Genomic DNA, 19,257 nt, shown 5'->3' with positions numbered 1-19,257 from the left:
ATAATATATAACAATACTTTAACTAAAACTCTTGTTAGGTCAGTGAACAAGAAATAAAATAATGAACAGAAAATACAGTTGAGTGTAAGCATAAGCATAAGCAGCCTTGTGAAGGCTAAATGTACATTTTGAACACCCTGTGTATGTGCGGTCTGTAGTTTGTGTATATTCAATACAACTCAGCTTTCCATTGATCCTAGATTAGTTAAAGATGTTGCACCTTGTAAAGCCTTCAAGATCTGAACAGTGATACAGATTTCTATGACTTTTATACTGTAGTGACTATAATCAAAGAGGCAGAGCAAGAAACGTCCTGTTAGTCCTCTCCCTCTTCTCTATCATTTTTACACACACACACACACACACACACACACACACACACACACACACACACACACACACACTCACTCCTGCCTTCTCATTTGCTGTCTCAAACTTCTTTTACATGTTATGTTTTTTTTTAATATTCCAGCACAAAGATTTCAAAGGAAAATTTTAGAATTCACTTCAACTTTAATAATTAATACAAGATACAAAATTATATTCATCTATTTATTTTAATAAATTCATAATTGAACTTGTTAAAGAAATGCACCTGATATAAATATTTGTAGAAAGAATGTTATAATTTCCCAATTATTTACTAACTCCAAGAAATGTAATAAAATTGTGCACTTCGTCAAAAATATACTAAAACCATCATCATTCATCATTAATTGCTTAGTCCAGATAGGGTCCCAGTAGCAGTTGGGAGAGCAGAGAATCCCAGACGACCCTGCCCCCGCCACTTCCTCCATCTCTTTCCTGGGGACCCCAAGCCGCTCCCAGGCTAACTTGGAGATATAATCCCTCCAGCGAGTGTTAACAAACAACAGAAGAGGTACCTAACTGTACCGAATAAAGTGGCCAGTGAGTGTATATACATATAAAGTAGTTCATAATTGCACTGTCAATTCTCCTGAAAAGCTTGTTTTTATCACGATTGGCCTCTCCCACTCCTCCATGTGCCTTGTGTTATTTCCCAGTCATCTACGTGCTTCTTTGTTTTGATACTTCATTGTCCTGCCCCTTTGTTTCGTGACTCTGCCCCTGATTGTTTCCACCTGTTTTCCACCTGTGTCTTGCGATCCCTTGTGCTATATAAGTCCCGTGTTTGCCCTGGTCTGTGCTGGTCTTTGTATGTATGGTTTATGCTGTTTGATGTTTGATCTTCCAGCCCTGTTTGTTTAACATGTTCATTTTCATTACAGTGGGTTGCAAAAGTATTCAGCCCCCTTGAACTTTTCAACCTTTTGCCACATTTCAGGCTTCAAACATAAAGATATGAAATTGTAATTTTTTGTGAAGAATCAACAACAAGTGGGACACAATTGTGAAGTGGAACGAAATTTATTGGATATTTTAAACTTTTTTTAGAAATAAAAAACTGAAAAGTGGGGCGTGCAATATTATTCGGCCCCTTTACTTTCAGTGCAGCAAACTCACTCCAGAAGTTCAGTGAGGATCTCTGAATGATCCAATGTTGACCTAAATGACTGATGATGATAAATAGAATCCACCTGTGTGTAATCAAGTCTCCGTATAAATGCACCTGCTCTGTGATAGTCTCAGAGTTCTGTTTAAAGCGCAGAGAGCATCATGAAGACCAAGGAACACACCAGGCAGGTCCGAGATACTGTTGTGGAGAGGTTTAAAGCCGGATTTGGATAGAAAAAGATTTCCCAAGCTTTAAACATCTCAAGGAGCACTGTGCAAGCGATCATATTGAAATGGAAGGAGCATCAGACCACTGCAAATCTACCAAGACCCGGCCGTCCCTCTAAACTTTCAGCTCAAACAAGGAGAAGACTGATCATAGATGCAGCCAAGAGGCCCATGATCACTCTGGATGAACTGCAGAGATCTACAGCTGAGGTGGGAGACTTTGTCCATAGGACAACGATCAGTGGTACACTGCACAAATCTGGGCTTTATGGAAGAGTGGCAAGAAAAAGCCATTTCTCAAAGATATCCATAAAAAGTCTCATTTAATGTTTGCCACAAGCCACCTGGGAGACACACCAAACATGTGGAAGAAGGTGCTCTGGTCAGATGAAACCAAAATCGAACTTATGTTTGGCGTAAAAGCAATACAGCTCATCACCCTGAACACACCATCCCCACTGTCAAACATGGTGGTGGCAGCATCATGGTTTGGGCCTGCTTTTCTTCAGCAGGGACAGGGAAGATGGTTAATATTGATGGGAAGATGGATGGAGCCAAATACAGGACCATTCTGGAAGAAAACCTGTTGGAGTCTGCAAAAGACCTGAGACTGGGACGGAGATTTATCTTCCAACAAGACAATGATCCAAAACATAAAGCAACATCTACAATGGAATGGTTCACAAATAAACGTATCCAGGTGTTAGAATGGCCAAGTCAAAGTCCAGACCTGAATCCAATCGAGAATCTGTGGAAAGAGCTGAAAACTGCTGTTCACAAACGCTCTCCATCCAACTTCACTGAGCTCGAGCTGTTTTGCAAGGAAGAATGGGCAAAAATTTCAGTCTCTCGATGTGCAAGACTGACAGAGACGTACCCCAAGCCACTTGCAGCTGTAATCACAGCAAAAGGTGGCGCTACAAAGTATTAAAGCAAGGGGGCTGAATAATATTGCACGCCCCACTTTTCAGTTTTTTATTTCTAAAAAAAGTTTAAAATATCCAACAAATTTCGTTCCACTTCACGATTGTGTCCCACTTGTTGTTGACTCTTCACAAAAAATGTCAATTTCATATCTTTATGTTTGAAGCCTGAAATGTGGCAAAAGGTTGAAAAGTTCAAGGGGGCTGAATACTTTTGCAACCCACTGTATGTCTGTCCCTCCTGCTCTCTGTGTTGGCTCATTGAACCTGGACTGTTATGACGATGACCCTGGATTTGCCCTTAATAAATCTTGCTTTTCTCCGCACATTTTCTCCTCATCGCTCCATGTTACAGTCTTCAAGAACCTGCTGTGTTCTGACAATCACTACAGCTGGAAAAAATCCTCAGGGTGACTACAGCACATATATATCATTTAGCATATAATCTACTAAGGTTTATAAAACATCATACACGGACATAAACAAAATGCATTCATCTATGCAAGGGTTACACCGCTTCATCTCTATGCTCCTAACTGAGTGGGCATAGGCAGAGCAAAGTGAGAGCAAACATGTAGTTCAGAGCCTCAATTGAATCTCTATTACTTTCTGTTACTTGTCATAAAAAGTTTTCTTAGTGCCCTGTACACAAAAAAAATTGGGATGGTGCAAAATGAGACTAAAAAAATTATAATTGAATTTATACCTCTTTGAAACATTCCCCAAAGCAGGTAAATTGGTAACTGGTGAAGGTATCATACCTGTCCAGGGTGTATCCTGCCTTCCACCCAATGACTGCTGGGACAGGCTCCAGCTCCCCCCATGACCCAGAAGGATAAGTGGCTTAGATGTGTGTGTGTGTGTGTGTGTGTGTGTGTGTGTGTGTGTGTGTGTGTGTGTGTGTGTGTGAAGGTATCACAATTGGGTATAAAAGGGGCATCCACTAAACGTAATATTGATCATGGCTCACCACTTTGTGTCCAACTTTGTGAGAGAATTTTCAAACTGTACAAAAAAAAACATTTCTAAATCCAAAATTGCATCATGTCTCAGATGGCATTGCATAAGAAACCATCATGCTACTGTATTAAATATATGGGCTTAGGTGGGGATGTATAGATACCAATACACATATCAGGTTGATACCATGCTCATTTACTTGCACTCATAAAAATCACCAATACCAAGATGCAATGCTTGCTGATACCTGGTGACATAAGCTGAGCGTAGATGATATGCTGACAAACAACTCACGCTGGCAGTAAAGGAGGCTCTGCTCATACAGAGAAGTGCCCTGCGACCCTGCGACACTCAGGCTCACGTTACTGGTCAATAAAAAAAAAATTAGCCTTTGCAGATTCCCACCAGGCATCCACTGTGTGATCTTAGCCTGATCACAGACACTTCCCAAATACGAGTGGAGACGTAGGCTAGCAAAACAAAAGTGAAAACTCTGTATCTCTCTGTTTTTGGAAGAAACCCCCATATCTCCATTTTTGTAGTTTTTCAGTTTCTGACATAATTTGAAAATACCTGTTGCTCTTTACATTGTGTGTAAATTTCACAATGAATGGACCAAAAGAAACAGCTCAAAATCCATCCAACCATCCATCCTCAACTGCTTATCCGAGTCCAGGTTGCGGGGGCAGCAGCCTAAGCATAGAGGCCCAGGCCTCCCTCTCCCCCAGTCAAAAGATATAATCCATAGGTGAGAGTCAGAATGTAGATTGACCATGATGGACCAGTATAGGGTCCGCATTATTGCAGACGCCGTACTAATCTGCCTGTCAACCTCTCGCTCCATCCTTTCTTCACTCGTGAACAAAATCCCAAGATATTTAAACTCCTCCGCTTAGGCCAAGAATTTACTCCTGACCTGGACAGAGCATTCCACACTTTTCTGACTTAGGACCATGGTCTCCAATTTAGAGGTGCTGATTTTCATCCCAGCCGCTTCACACTCGGCTGCAAACTGGTCCAGAGAGAGGTCCCGGCCTTGTTCCCTCACATGTTCCGAGAGCCAGTTTCCCCCGCCTTCGGCCGCCACCCAGTCCACATTGCACCAGACCCGCATAAGTGCCTCTCCCCTGGGTGGTGAGTCCATGGGAGAGTGGTCCCATGTAGCTCTTTCGGGCTGAGCCTGACCCATGGATAAAAGCCCGGCCACCAGGAGCTCGTCGAGGAGCCCTGTTTGGTTTGGTTCCATTGACTTACATTAAAAATAAAGTAAGTTTTTTCTTTCTCCTGTAAAGTTTCCATTTTGCAAATACAAGATTTTCTTTCGACAACAATAATATGTCGATTTACTATGTTTGACTAAAAAATAGGTAATACAGTGATTTTTTGGAGACAGATCTAATATTATCCTATCGCATAAATCCATGTCTGGCTTTAAGATTCAGTCCACAGAGTTAGCAGCACTGCTCAGTATCTCAGCATTTCCTCAGTGTATTTTGCTTGTTTCAGCAAAACAATACCAAGCCTCATTCTGCATATCCTACAAGAAAGGCATGGAGTCTCAGAGTGCATGTGCTTGACAGGCCTTCCCACAGTCCAGATCTGTCTCCTATCGAAATGTCAAATCATGAAGAGGAATATCAGATAATGCCGACCACAGATTGCTGAGCAGCTGAAGTCTTGTCAAGCAAGAACACGCAAAGATTCCACTTGCAAAACTGCAACAATTAGTATCCTGAGTTACTAAGCAATTAAAAAAATGTAATTCAAATGAGAGAGGATGTAATATATATATATATATATATATATATATATATATATATATATATATATATATATATATATATATATATATATGTATGTATATATACACTGCTGAAAAAAATAAAGGGAACACTTAAACAACACAATATAACTTCAAATAAATCAAACTTCTGTGAAATCAAACTGTCCACTTAGGAAGCAACACTGATTGACAATCAATTTCACAGTTGTTGTGCAAATGGAATAGACAACAGGTGGAAATTATTAGCAAGACACACTCAATAAAGGAGTGGTTCTGCAGGTGGGGACCACAGACCACTTCTCAGTACCTTTCTGCTTTCTGGCTGATGTTTTGGTCACTTTTGAATGTTGGTGGTGCTTTCACACTCGTGGTAGCATGAGACGGACTCTACAACCCACACAAGTGGCTCAGGTAGTGCAGCTCATCCAGGATGGCACATCAATGCAAGCTGTGGCAAGAAGGTTTGATGTGTCTGTCAGCGTAGTGTCCAGAGGCTGGAGGCGCTACCAGGAGACAGGCCAGTACACCAGGAGACGTGGAGGAGGCCGTAGGAGGGCAACAATCCAGCAGCAGGACAGCTACCTCCGCCTTTGTGCAAGGAGGAACAGGAGGAGCAGAGCCCTGCAAAATGACCTCCAGCAGGCCACAAATGTGCATGTGTCTGCACAAATGGTTAGAAACCGACTCCATGAGGATGGTGTTAGGGCCTGACATCCACACAACTCACAGCTCAACACCATGCAGGACGCTTGGCATTTGCCAGAGAACACCAGGATTGGCAAATTTGCCACTGGCGCCCTGCGCTCTTCACAGATGAAAGCAGGTTCACACTGAGCACATGTGACAGACGTGACAGAGTCTGGAGACACTGTGGAGAGCGATCTGCTGCCTGCAACATCCTTCAGCATGACCGGTTTGGCAGTGGGTCAGTAATGGTGTGGGGTGGCATTTCTTTGGAGTGCCGCACAGCCCTCCATGTGCTCGCCAGACGTAGCCTGACTGCCATTAGGTACTGAGATGAGATCCTCAGACCCCTTGTGAGACCATATGCTGGTGCGGTTGGCCCTGGGTTCCTCCTAATGCAGGACAATGCTAGACCTCATGTGGCTGGAGTGTGTCAGCAGTTCCTACAAGATGAAGGCATTGAAGCTATGGACTGGCCCGCCCATTCCCCAGACCTGAATCCGATTGAGCACATCTGGGACATCATGTCTCGCTCCATCCACCAATGCCACTTTGCACCACAGACTGTCCAGGAGTTGGCAGATGCTTTAGTCCAGGTTTGGGAGGAGATCCCTCAGGAGACCATCCGCCACCTCATCAGGAGCATGCCCAGGTGTTGTAGGGAGGCCACACACAATACTGAGCCTCATTTGAACTTGTTTTAAGGACATTACATCAAAGTTGGATCAGCCTGTAGTGTGTTTTTCCACTTTAATTTTGTGTGTGACTCCAAATCCAGGCCTCCATTGGTTAATAAATTTGATTTCCATTAATGATTTATGTGTGATTTTGTTGTCAGCACATTCAACTTTGTACAGAAAAAGTATTAAATGAGAATATTTCATTCATTCAGATCTAGGATGTGTTATTTGAGTGTTCCCTTTATTTTTTTTGAGCAGTGTATTTGATGTTATGATAATCACAACAGCTAGAAAAATCCCCAGGGTGACTATAGCACATATATATTTCATAGCATATAATCTATTAAGATTTGGAAAACATCATACATGGGCATAAACAAAATGCATTCTTCTATGCAAGGATCACACGGCCTCATCTCTATGCTCCTAACTGAGTGGGCATATGCAGCAGAGCACAGTGAGAGCAAACATGTAATTCAGAGCCTCAATTAAATCTCTGTTACTTTGTTACTTGTCATTAAACATTTTTTCCTCAGTGCCCTGCTTTGGTAGAACCATAGCAGAAATAATATTTGAATAAAGGTCTTACAGCATCATCTCTAAGCCCATAGATGAGAGGGCTCAGGCAGCGGGGCAGAATCAAAACAAAGAGAAAATTCACATATCTCATAGTTTTAAAGACAACATTATCACTTCCAGCCATCAAATAAAGTGCTCTCTCTATAGAACCATATACAAAAGAGGTGAGACACAGGCCCAGCTGAATGAGGTGCAGCAGCACAGTCCTGTGGGCTTTCTTAGCAGAGTCTTTATTGGAGGACATGGACCTGGCTGTGATCATAATGCTGATGTAGGTGAAGATGATGATGACCGTTACAGAAACAAAGTAAAAGATGTTGCATCCATTGTATAAATCAAGCTGCCATGGTTTTATGAAGATCTGCTCACGAGAGCAATACATCTGCATGTAGAAGAAATTAGGATCCATCACTGCTGCAAAAATGATGTCAGTCAAAATATTTGCAGAGCCAAATAACCAAACAAAGCAAATGGCAATGTAAGTCCTTTTCTGAGTGGCTATTTCTGCGTGTCTTAGAGGAAAGCATATAGCCACGTAACGCTCCAGTGACATCACAGCCAGGTTTAAAGGTGCATTGAGAAATGTTGTAGTAGATATAAACAGGATGAGTGAACATACAGCTTTAGCCAGCTTGAGGAAGGCCAGTGCCAGGACATACATCAGAGATGTGAGAATGAGATTTACAGAATCATTGAAAAGCATATGGGCAAAGAGAATGTAGCGTGGAGATTCTTTAAGAACACGCTTACTCTGAAGAGAATATAGCATGATACAATTTACATACACAGAAGACAGAGGCAGTAGTACTGCTATTACCAACTTTGTTATACTCCCTCCATCCAGTTCTGATTTGATTAAATTCTGAGATATAAAACCATTCACAGTGCTTATATTAGTGCTTGCCATTGCTTGACTGCAAAAACAAAAAGGAACAATATATAACAGTATACTGAAATAATGATCAGAAAATACACTTGAGGGTTAAAAGCAGCCTTGTAAAGGCTAAGTGTACAATTTGAAAGCACCTTCAATATGTTGACTATGTGTGTATACCTTATAAAAATCAATCTTATATTAATCTCTGATTGGTTAAAGAAGAGAAGTTACACCTTGTGAAACCTTCAAGCTTAGAGCAGCGATACAGATATCTGTGACTTATATACTGTACAGTGACATCACATGAGAGAAGTAGAGTGAGCATCATTCTCTCTCTCTCTCTCTCTCTCTCTCACACACACACACACACACACACACACACACACACACACACACACACAAACCTGCCTTCTCATTTGCTTTCTCATACTCCCTTTATATGTCCTGTTTGTTGATTGTTGTTAATGTAGGTCTTTCACCATCTACAATACATAATATTGTGAAAATATTTAGGAAATGCAGAGGAATCTCAGTCCATGCAGTGAAGGGATGGAAACCACTGTTGAATGTGTGTGACTTTCAAGCCCTCAGATGGCATTGAATAAGAAACTGTCATGCTACTGTGTTAAATATATGGTAGGGATGCATAGATACCAATACTGGCATTGGGCTGATACTATGCTCATTTACTTGTATTTGTAAAAATCATCAATATCAAGATGCAATACCTGCTGATACCTGGTGACGTAAGCTGAGTGTAGCTGCTACGCTAATGAACAAACAACTAATGCTGGCAGTGCAGGAGGCTCTGCTCACATTGAGAAATGTTACTGACTCTTTGACAGTCAGACCCAAATTACAATTAAAAAAATGAGATTAAAATGAAAGGTGATATAACAAAGTGAGGTAAACACACCTGTCACGGTTGGCTCCTCCTACTACTCCATGTGCTCCTTTGTTTTGGTAAGCCATGTGCCTTTGTTTTGGTTTTCAAGTCCTGCCCCTTGTTTGGTTACTCCTCCCCTAATTGTCTGCACCTGTTTTCCACCTGTCCCTTGTTATCCCTGTTGTATTTAAGCCCTGTGTTTCTAAAATTCTAAATTGTTTTGTTTGTAAAATACACTTGTAGACCATGATAATATAACAATTTTTCTATAATGTAATAAATCACAGACATGTAATTAAAATTTGCACTTTACATCTCTTCACTATTAAGAACACATAAAACATCTTTAGAAGAAATGCCATCAATATTTATTAACTATTTTAAAATCATTGCATAGTGTGTAAAGACAGACTCTAAAGTAAAGTAACAGCTTGTGGAGAAGGGGGCATGGTTGAGGGTCACATTCAAGGTAGAGAGCCAGTCATACCAAACCAGTGTGTCAACAAATGGACAAATATCGCCATGCAGTCCTCACTGTTTGGAGAAATTGTTTAAGCGCTCTTCCTTTTGCGGTAGACCCAACAGCTGGCTCTCCTGTTTTTCCAGAGGGAAAAGCAGGCCTGCTTCGAGACCCAGGGCCAAGAGACAGACAGGAAGCTTACGTATAACTTGTTTTGATGTTTGATGAGAAGGCCTGGCTCACACTTTGCTCTAATTCATCCCAAAGGTGTGTTATCGGGTTGAGGTCAGGACTCTGTGCAGGCTAGTCAAGTTCTTCTACACCAAACTCACTCATCCATGTCTTTATGGACCTTGCTTTGTGCACTGGTGCACAGTCATGTTGGAACAGGAAGGCCGTCCCCAAACTGTTCCCACAAAGTTGGAGTTCCTTTCACTGGAACTAAGAGGGCGAGCCCAACTCCTGAAAAACAACCCTACAGCCCCCTCCACCAAGCTTTACACTTGGCACAATGCAGTCAGTCAAGTACCATTCTCCTGGCAATTGCCAAACCAAGACTCATCCATTGCATTGCCAGATGGAGAAGCGTGATTTGTCACTCCAGAGAAGAAGTCTCCACACCTCTAGAGTCCAGTGGCGGTGCTTTACATCACTGCATTCAGCACTTTGAATTGCATTTGAATTGAATTTGGTGAAGTAGGGCTTGGTTACGGCTGCTCGGCCATGGAAACCCATTCCGTGAAGCTCTCTACACTGTTCTTGAGCTAATCTGAAGGCCACATGAAGTATGGTTGACAATTGACGCTGCAGAAAGTTGGCAATCTCTCTGCACTATGCACCTCAGCATCTGCTGACCCTGCTCTATCATTTTATGTGGACTACCACTTCATGGCAGAGTTGCTGTCATTCCCAATCATTTCCACTTTGTTATAAATCCACTGACAGTTGACTGTGGAATATTTAGTAGTGAAGAAATTTCACAACTGGACTTGTTGCACAGGTATCCTATCTCGGTACCATGCTGGAATTCACTGAGCTCCTGAGAGTTACCCATTTTTCCACAAATGTTTGTAGAAGCAGTCTGCATGCCTAGGTGCTTGGTTTTACATACCTGTGGCTATGGAAGTGATTGGAACACCTGACTTCAATGATTGGAATGGGTGACTGAATACTTTTGGCAATATAGTGTATGTTAACTAAAATAGCTAACCAACACTTATAACAAAGTGTATGCAACCACATCACATGGGGGGCAGTCATGGGCTGGAGGTTAGGGAACCAACCTCGTGACCGGAAGGTTGCCGGTTCGTTCCCCAGGGCCAACAGCACATGACTGAGGTGTCCTTGAGCAAGACACCTAACCCCCAACTGCTCCCCAGGCACTGCGGATTGGGCTGCCCACTGCTCTGGGCAAGTGTGGTCACTGCACCCTAGTGTGTGTGTGCTCTCTAGAGTGTATGTGGTGTTTCACTTCACGGATGGGTTAAATGCGGAGGTGAAATGTCATTTTCATTACTTAATTTGAAAACAACCTCTCCTTGGATCACCACCTTATCGTGGTGGAGGGGTTTGCGTGCTTGAATGATCTTAGGAGCTATGTTGTCTGGAGCAAAAGCTCCTGGTAGGGTCTCCCATGGCAAACTGGTCCTAGGTGACAGGTCAGACAAAGTGTGATCCATAATAACCCCTATGAAGACACAAAAACGGGACTTGTGTACCCTGCCTGGAACAGGGTTACCGGGGCCCCACCCTGGAGCCAGGCCTGGGGGAGGGGCTCGCCAGCGAGCGTCTGGTGGCCGGGCATTTACTCATGGTGCCCGGCTGGGCCCAGCCCAAAGGAGTTACATGAGTCCCCGCTCCCATCGACCCACCACCAATGGGAGGGGCAGTAGTAGGGATTCGGTGCGTTGTGGATCGGGCAGTGTCCGAAGGCGTGGGCCTTGGTGTTCTGATCCTCGGTTGCTGAAACTGGCTTTTGGAACTTGGAACGTTACCTCACTGGCGGGGAAGGAGCCTGAGTTGGTGCGCGAGGTTGAGAGATACCGGCTAGATATAGTCGGGCTCACCTCAACACACAGCTTGGGCTCTGGGTCCAATCTCCTTGAGAGGGGCTGGACTTTATTCTTTTCTGGAGTTGCCCATGGTGAGAGGCGGCGGGCAGGTGTGGGCTTTCTCATAGCCCCTCGACTCGGTGCCTGTATGTTGGGGTTTTCTCCGGTGGACGAGAGGGTAGCTTCCCTATGCCTTCGGGTTGGGGAACGGGTCCTGACTGTTGTCTGTGCTTATGCACCGAACAGCAGTTCAGAGTACCCAGCCTTCTTAGAGTCCTTGGGAAGGGTGCTTGAAAGTGCTCCTCCTGGAGACTCTATTGTCCTACTGGGGGACTTCAACGCTCACGTGGGCAATGACAGTGAGACCTGGAGGGGTGTGATTGGGAGGAATGGCCTCTCTGATCTGAACCCGAGTGGTGTTCAGTTTTTGGACTTCTGCGCAAACCACAGTTTGTCCATCACGAACACCATGCTTGAACACAAGGATGTCCATAAGTGCACATGGCACCAGGACACCCTAGGCCGCAGTTCAATGATTGACTTTGTAGTCGTGTCATCGGACTTGCGGCCATGTGTTTTGGACACTCGGGTAAAGAGAGGAGCTGAGCTGTCAACTGATCACCACCTGGTGGTGAGTTGGATCAGGTGGTGGGGGAAGATGCCGGTCAGACCAGGCAAGCCCAAACGTATAGTGAGGGTTTGCTGGGAACGTCTAGCAGAAGAACCTGTCAGATTGATCTTCAACTCACACCTCTGTCAGAACTTTGACCAGATATCGGGGGAGGTGGGGGACATTGACTCAGAATGGGCCATGTTCCGTTCCTCCATTGCTGAAGCGGCTGACTGTAGCTGTGGCCGTAAGGTAGTTGGTGCCTGTCGGGGCGGTAATCCTCGAACCCGGTGGTGGACACCCCAGGTGAGAGATGCCGTCAAGCTGAAGAAGGAGTCCTACCGGGCATGGTTGGCCTTTGGGACACCAGAGGCAGCTGGCAGGTATCGACAGGCCAAGCGATCTGCAGCTTCAGTAGTCGCCAAGGCAAAAACCCGTGTATGGGAGGAGTTTGGTGAGGCCTTGGAAAGTGACTTTAAGTCGGCTCCGAAAAGATTCTGGCAAACCGTCAGGCGACTCAGAAGGGGAAAGCAGTGTGCCACTAGCACTGTATATAGTGGAGATGGTGTGCTGCTGACTTCGACTGAAGACGTCATTGGGCGGTGGAAGGAATACTTTGAGGACCTTCTCAATCCCACCAACATGTTCTCCAGTGAGGAGGCAGAGTCTGGGGACACGGGAATAGGCTTGTCCATTACTGAGGCCGAAGTCGCTAAGGTAGTTAAGAAGCTCCTTGGTGGCAAGGCTCCAGGGGTGGATGAGATCCGCCCTGAGTTCCTCAAGGCTCTGGATGTTGTGGGGCTGTCTTGGCTGACACGCCTTTTCAACATTGCGTGGACATCGGGGGCGGTGCCACTGGATTGGCAGAGTGGGGTGGTGGTGCCTCTTTTTAAAAAAGGGGACCGGAGGGTGTGTTCCAACTACAGGGGAATCACACTCCTCAGCCTCCCTGGCAAGGTTTATGCAGGGGTACTGGAGAAGAGAGTCCAGCTTATAGTCGAACCTCGGATCCAGGAGCAACAGTGCGGGTTCCGCCCTGGTCGTGGAACACTGGACCAGCTCTTCACCCTCTCCAGGATTCTGGAGGGTTCATGGGAGTTTTCCCAACCAGTCCACATGTGCTTTGTGGATCTGGAGAAGGCATTCGACTGTGTTCCCCGGGGTATTCTGTGGGAGGTGCTTCGGGAGTACGGGGTACATGGCTCTTTGCTACGAGCCATTCAGGCCCTGTACAAACAAAGCTGGAGTTTGGTTCGCATAGCTGGCAGTAAGCCAGACTTGTTCCCAGTGAGAGTTGGACTCCGTCAGGGCTGCCCTTTGTCACCAATTCTATTCATAATTTTTATGGATAGAATTTCTAGGCGCAGACAACGGATGGAGGGTGTCCGGTTTGGTGACCTCAGGGTCACATCGCTGCTGTTTGCAGATGATGTGGTCCTATTGGGGACATCAGGCCGCGACTTCAGCTTTCGCTGGATCGGTTTGCAGCCGAGTGTGAAGCGGCTGGGATGAGAATCAGTACCTCTAAATCCGAGACCATGGTTCTCAGGCGGAAAAGGGTGGAGAGCCCTCTCTGGCTCTTGCCTCAAGTGGAGGAGTTCAAGTATCTCGGGGTCTTGTTCACGAGTGATGGTACAAGGGAGCGGGAGATTGACAGGCGGATTGGTGCTGGGTCAGCAGTGATGCGGGCTCTTTACCGGTCTGTTGTGGTAAAGAAAGAGCTGAGCCATAAGGCAAGGCTCTCGATTTACCGGTCGATCTACGTTCCCACCCTCACCTATATTCATGAGCTTTGGGTAATGACCGAAAGAATAAGATCGCGAATACAAGCGGCCGAAATGAGTTTCCTCCGCAGGGTGTCTGGACTCTCCCTTAGAGATAGGGTGAGAAGTTTAGTCATCCGGGAGGGACTCGGAGTAGAGCCGCTGCTTCTTCACGTCGAGAGGAGCCAGCTGAGGTGGTTCGGGCATCTGGTTAGGATGCCTCCTGGACGCCTCCCTCGGGAGGTGTCACAGGCGAGTCCACCTGGGAGGAGACCCCGGGGAAGGCCCAGGACACGCTGGCGCGACTATATCGCCCAGCTGGCCTGGGAGCGCCTCGGAATCCCCCTTGGAGAGCTGGTGGAAGTGGCTGGGGAAAGGGAGGTCTGGGCTTCATTGCTTAGGATGCTGCCCCCGCGACCCGAACCCCGGAGAAGCGGAAGATAATGGATGGATGGATGGATGGATGGAATTTGAAAACAAATAAAGATGACAGTTTGAACAAAATATGTTCATGTGTGCTGGTAATGTTCTTTCTGTCTCTTGATTGGAGCTGCTCTTTTTCTTGCCTGGCTTTCAGAACTGAATCTTTTAAATTAAACTAAGATTTGTTCATTTTGTTTTATGAGCTGAAAAGGATATTCAGTTTTACGCTGTAACACTATTACAAAGTAAAGTAGCAAAGTAAAACTACTTCAATAGAAATTAATTCAAGTAAAATGAAAAGTGCCATGATTTAATTCTACTTAAAAAGTGCTGTTACAAGGGAAAATGTACTGATGTACCGTTACGAGAATAAATGTAATTCAATGCAGGAAAATTGCACCCATTTAACAATTATGTTGTACCTTTAAGGACAGTTTTTCTGAACAGATTAAAATCAATTAAGAACCAGAACTGGAAAACCAAACTTCATGTTTTCATGTATTTAACATTTCAACACACTTAAATGTGCTTAGGAAGCACTCAAAGAGTTCTTGCAGTACATAGGCCTCCAGACCTATGGAATCCTATACTAAACTTAAAACAATTTTCAGGCTGTCCAAGGAAACACTCCACATTGTGACAATCCCTTTTTTCTAACTGGCAACTTCTTTCTCTATTAAACAATCAACTTTTTTACACTCCAGCCCTGCAGATAAAGCTGCTCAAAGTTCTTAACTTAAATAGTATCTTATTTATCTTAGTAGTTCTTAAATTGGCTTTACAACTTACTGTATATTGTTTTATTAATCTCTGCTTTTTGTACTATTGTCACATCCAATGAAGAACCCTAAATCATTTAACCACATTGGGCTGAATGAATACGGGTAATGTATATGCCTAATATTTTTACAAATAAACACTTGCCTCCTCCTTGACTCCACTTTATTTATTTGTTTTCTATGTTCTCTCAAGGTTATAAATGTTCTGCATTACTGCATACTTAAAACCTAAAACCTAATTTGTAACATGTTATGTACTGTAATAGATTTTTTAAAAACATTTATATAACATAAGTCAGAGTGTCTGGCTCCAGTTCCTATGTTACAGTAGAGTCAGGCCAAAGCTTTCATGGTAAACCAACAAGTGGTAGTGTTGTGTGTAAAGTACTACCTCTTTTTTCTCCTGCTTGTTGGCCTGCAGTCACTGACCTCTTTTCCACTATTGAGCCAAATGGTTCTCTGAGGAAATACTGAGGCAAACTACACAAACGAGTGTCTAGAACAGGGGTATTTAATTAAAATTCAATAAGGTCCAGTTGGAGAATTTCCTCAAGCAAAGGTCCAAAACATCATTATGTCTAACTTGCATCATGATTCAGTGCCATATACTGTTTACCGAAGTTGCCTAGTTGTTATATGAACATCATGTACAGCCAACAACTGAATGTCAAATTCAAGTCCAATTCAGTAATATTTCAACAACATTTATTACCAGTTTTCTCTTTTAGAGCACGGCATGTAAAATAATCTGACTCACTTTCTTCTCTGACTGCTGTTTCCCTCCTCGTTCCTCCCCTGTGTGTTCGTCACTCCTCGAGTCTCAGTGCTCATCGTAATGCACAGATCTGATTGGCTGAGTAGCATCACGTGGGGATATTTACAACGCAAGAGATTGGTCTGTGACTTTCTTGGGCTGCTAAACAGTCACTAGGACTGATCCTGTACTGATTTTGCAACTTTACTCTCCCTGATATCAGTTTTTATCATCTGTATGTGTGAAGAGCTGTTAGTTGAATCAGACATGCGCTGTGGTGTTTGGATCCCTTTAGCTAAACTAAACTGGCTAGAAGAGACGACCTGGGTAGTATCAGCGTAGCTCTCCAGACACCACAGAAGAGGTATTCCCAACATTCACTAAAACATGTATGCAGTTTTGATATGAGGAGTCATGGAAATGTGTCAAAAATGGAAATTAACAGCTAAGGGTGGCAGAACTCACTAGTTTATATATTTAAAAACGGTCAAATCTGTACTCTCTTGCTTAGGATTTTCTGTGTCACAAAGATCTTGCACAGGTACATTCTCCTTCAAACACTTCATCAGGTGACCTCCTGCTTTGTTGGAGTGACTGGACTTGTTTCATGGGTAAGTGCAATCGGTTTAAATAGTGTGCTCCTTGCTGTCCTTTACTCACATTCTGCCGTGAGTGGCCACTTATGTAACATAGGTGTGACACACACCCAAGTGGTGAGTCAAAGTGGGCAAGGGCAAGTTTTAAAAAAAAAATTAAATGGAGCCACTGTTTTTCACACATGTAGAAGACTGAAGATTCTTCACAAGGAGAATATAAAAAAATAAATGTCACGTTTGTGGTTGTCTTTCAGAATTTACCGTGGTTTCCAATTGACTGCCAGATGAATAGGAAAATTGTGTTACTGATCTTGTTTTGAATAGCTGGATACTTTTATAGGAGAGAGTTTAACGTGTCACGTGTTTGATGTCATATCACCAGTATATTAGTATACGTCCTGATGATCCTAAATTTGAAGGCAGGTGAACGTGCACGTAATGTCATAAAAACAAGATCTCAGTAAGTTGAGAATAGCCACAAAAATCATTCATTAAAACCATTTTAAAAGGAGAATTGGGTTGTCCTGATTGTTTCATTTTTGCCTGTCATTTCAATTGTTCAATGAAATTTTACTACAGCATCTATTTAGCAAAGCCAAATAAATAAATAAATAAAAACAACAAGATGCTACAGTGACAGCCAAAGTAATTATATACCAAAAGTAATTATATGCACATATTTAATTTCACTGGACGTATTTATAAGTAATATATTTATATCAACCTCCACCTCAATTCCACAGAGTAAGAAATTACTGTCATAATTATGGCTACATCCTGTTACAAATTGGGAGTTTGGGAATTGCATTATGTAATATTAGCACAGCTCAAGCCTTGAGTTAAAAGTGAAGTCAAATGGCCCTCAACCTTTAAAATCTATTTTCTTCCTTGATAACACTTTCATGAAATCACATGAAGAACATAGAATAGACTTCATCACCTCAGCACACAACAAAGTTAAAGTGCATTGTATATAACTCATAATTGAACATACACATGAATCAAAATGAATATATTTATAAACTGCAGCCACATAAGTCTATGGTATCTTTTCTAATTGTCCACAAGACTTTCCTGCTTTTTCTGAACAATTTCATTCTTCTTTAACATTGATGGAGTGTTCTTCAAGGCTTCAAGATTGGCGATTAAGAACTGAAAAACTATTTTCAACAGTCCAGGTAGCTCAAGGTTGTTCTAGAAAGCTAACCTGAAAAGATATGCTTTGCTTTCTTACAAACAAATAATTAAATAACTTAGCTTTAAAAAATTGCTACACTTTAACACCCCAGGATAAACAGACATTTCATGAGTATTACATATAATCCAATAAAGGCTTGCATAAAATAATATATTCACAGAAATAAAATATTTTACCTACATATTCACTGTAGTGTGGAACTTTTTTGAGCAATAACAGAAGTAATTTGTGAATAAGGGTCGCACAGCCTCATCTCTCAGCCCATAGATAAGAGGGCTCAGGCAACGGGGCAGGATCAGGACACATATATAATTCAGATAGCGTATGTGTAAAATAATAAAGTTGTTATTACTTGTCATTACAAGTGCTCTCTCAAGCGTGCCATACAGCAAAGAGTTGAGACACAGGCCCAGCTGAATGAGGTGCAGGAGCACAGTCCTGTGGGCTTTCTTATCAGAGTCTTTATTGGAGGACATGGACCTGGCTGTGATCACAATGCTAATGTAAGTGAAGATGATGATCACTGTTACTGACACAAAGTAAAATGCGTTGAAGCCATTGTACATATCAAGCTGCCATGGTTTTATGAAGATCTGCTCACGAGTACAATACATCTGTACATAGAAGAAGTTAGGATCCATTACTGCTGCAAAAATTATGTCACTCAAAATGTTCACAGAGCCAAAGAACCAAATAAAGCTGATGGCAACCCAAGTCCTTTTCTGAGTGGCTATTTCTGCGTGTCTTAGAGGAAAGCATATGGCCACATAACGCTCCATTGACATCACAGCCAGGTTTAAAGGTGCAATGCGAAATGTTGCAGTACTGAAAAAGATGAGGAGTGAACAAACAGCTTTGGCCAGCTTGAGGAAGGCAAAGGCAAAGAGAAACAATAAAGAAGTCAGAATGAGATGTACAGAGTCATTGAAAAGCATGTGGGCAAAGAGAATGTAGCGTGGAGATTCTTTAAAAACACGCTTACTCATAAGAGCATACAGCATGACACAGTTTACATGTACAAATAACAGAGTTAGCAGTGTTGCTACCACCAACTTAGTGATACTCCCTCCATCCAGTTCCACTTTACTGAAGGACTGAAAAATAAAAGCATCTACTGTGCTTACATTAATGCCTGCCATTGAATTTCAAGCAAAGCTAATTCATCAACAGAGAAGACATTTGAAAGTTATAGAAGGCACTGTAAGCACTAAATGTACAACCAGAAAGAAATTGTTATATTCAAGCCAGTTTATGTAAGTCTCCAATGAGTTTGTGTCTATCTCCCACAAATCATCCCTCATGAGTGAAACAAGTTAAAGAAGTTATCATTTGAGGTCTTCAAACTCTGTGTGACAACAAGGATTTCTGTATCTTTTATATTCCACAGTGACATCACAGCATCCTGGGATACAGAGTGTGAGATGATGACATAATAGCAGGGAAATGGCAATCAAACCCCTCTCCTGACCACCCCTCTCCTGTTGCTCATCACTTCCATGTATCTCACTGGTACTTCTTTGTATATCCACAATAACAACCTAAAAATG

At 43.0% G+C, this 19,257-nt stretch overlaps 2 protein-coding genes across 2 annotated transcripts; both read right to left on the bottom strand.

Moving 5' to 3' along the window:
• Positions 1–7,266: 7,266 nt before the first annotated feature.
• Positions 7,267–8,220, bottom strand: LOC108427901 (odorant receptor 131-2-like). The gene has a single exon (XM_017698488.1). The coding sequence runs from the start codon at positions 8,218–8,220 to the stop codon at positions 7,267–7,269; it is 954 nt and encodes a 317-aa protein (XP_017553977.1).
• Positions 8,221–17,886: 9,666 nt separating this feature from the next.
• Positions 17,887–18,849, bottom strand: LOC108427900 (odorant receptor 131-2-like). Its single transcript, XM_017698487.1, has one exon. The coding sequence runs from the start codon at positions 18,847–18,849 to the stop codon at positions 17,887–17,889; it is 963 nt and encodes a 320-aa protein (XP_017553976.1).
• Between the last annotated feature and the right edge of the window lie 408 nt (positions 18,850–19,257).

The sequence above is a fragment of the Pygocentrus nattereri genome, chromosome 16, assembly GCF_015220715.1.
Source record: "Pygocentrus nattereri isolate fPygNat1 chromosome 16, fPygNat1.pri, whole genome shotgun sequence".
NCBI lineage: Eukaryota > Metazoa > Chordata > Actinopteri > Characiformes > Serrasalmidae > Pygocentrus > Pygocentrus nattereri.
This window is presented reverse-complemented; position numbering and strand designations above follow the sequence as displayed.

Excerpts from the sequence above, each read along its gene's own strand:
- LOC108427901 (XM_017698488.1), bottom strand. The coding sequence starts at position 8,220 with ATGGCAAGCACTAATATAAGCACTGTGAATGGTTTTATATCTCAGAAT.
- LOC108427900 (XM_017698487.1), bottom strand. The coding sequence starts at position 18,849 with ATGGCAGGCATTAATGTAAGCACAGTAGATGCTTTTATTTTTCAGTCC.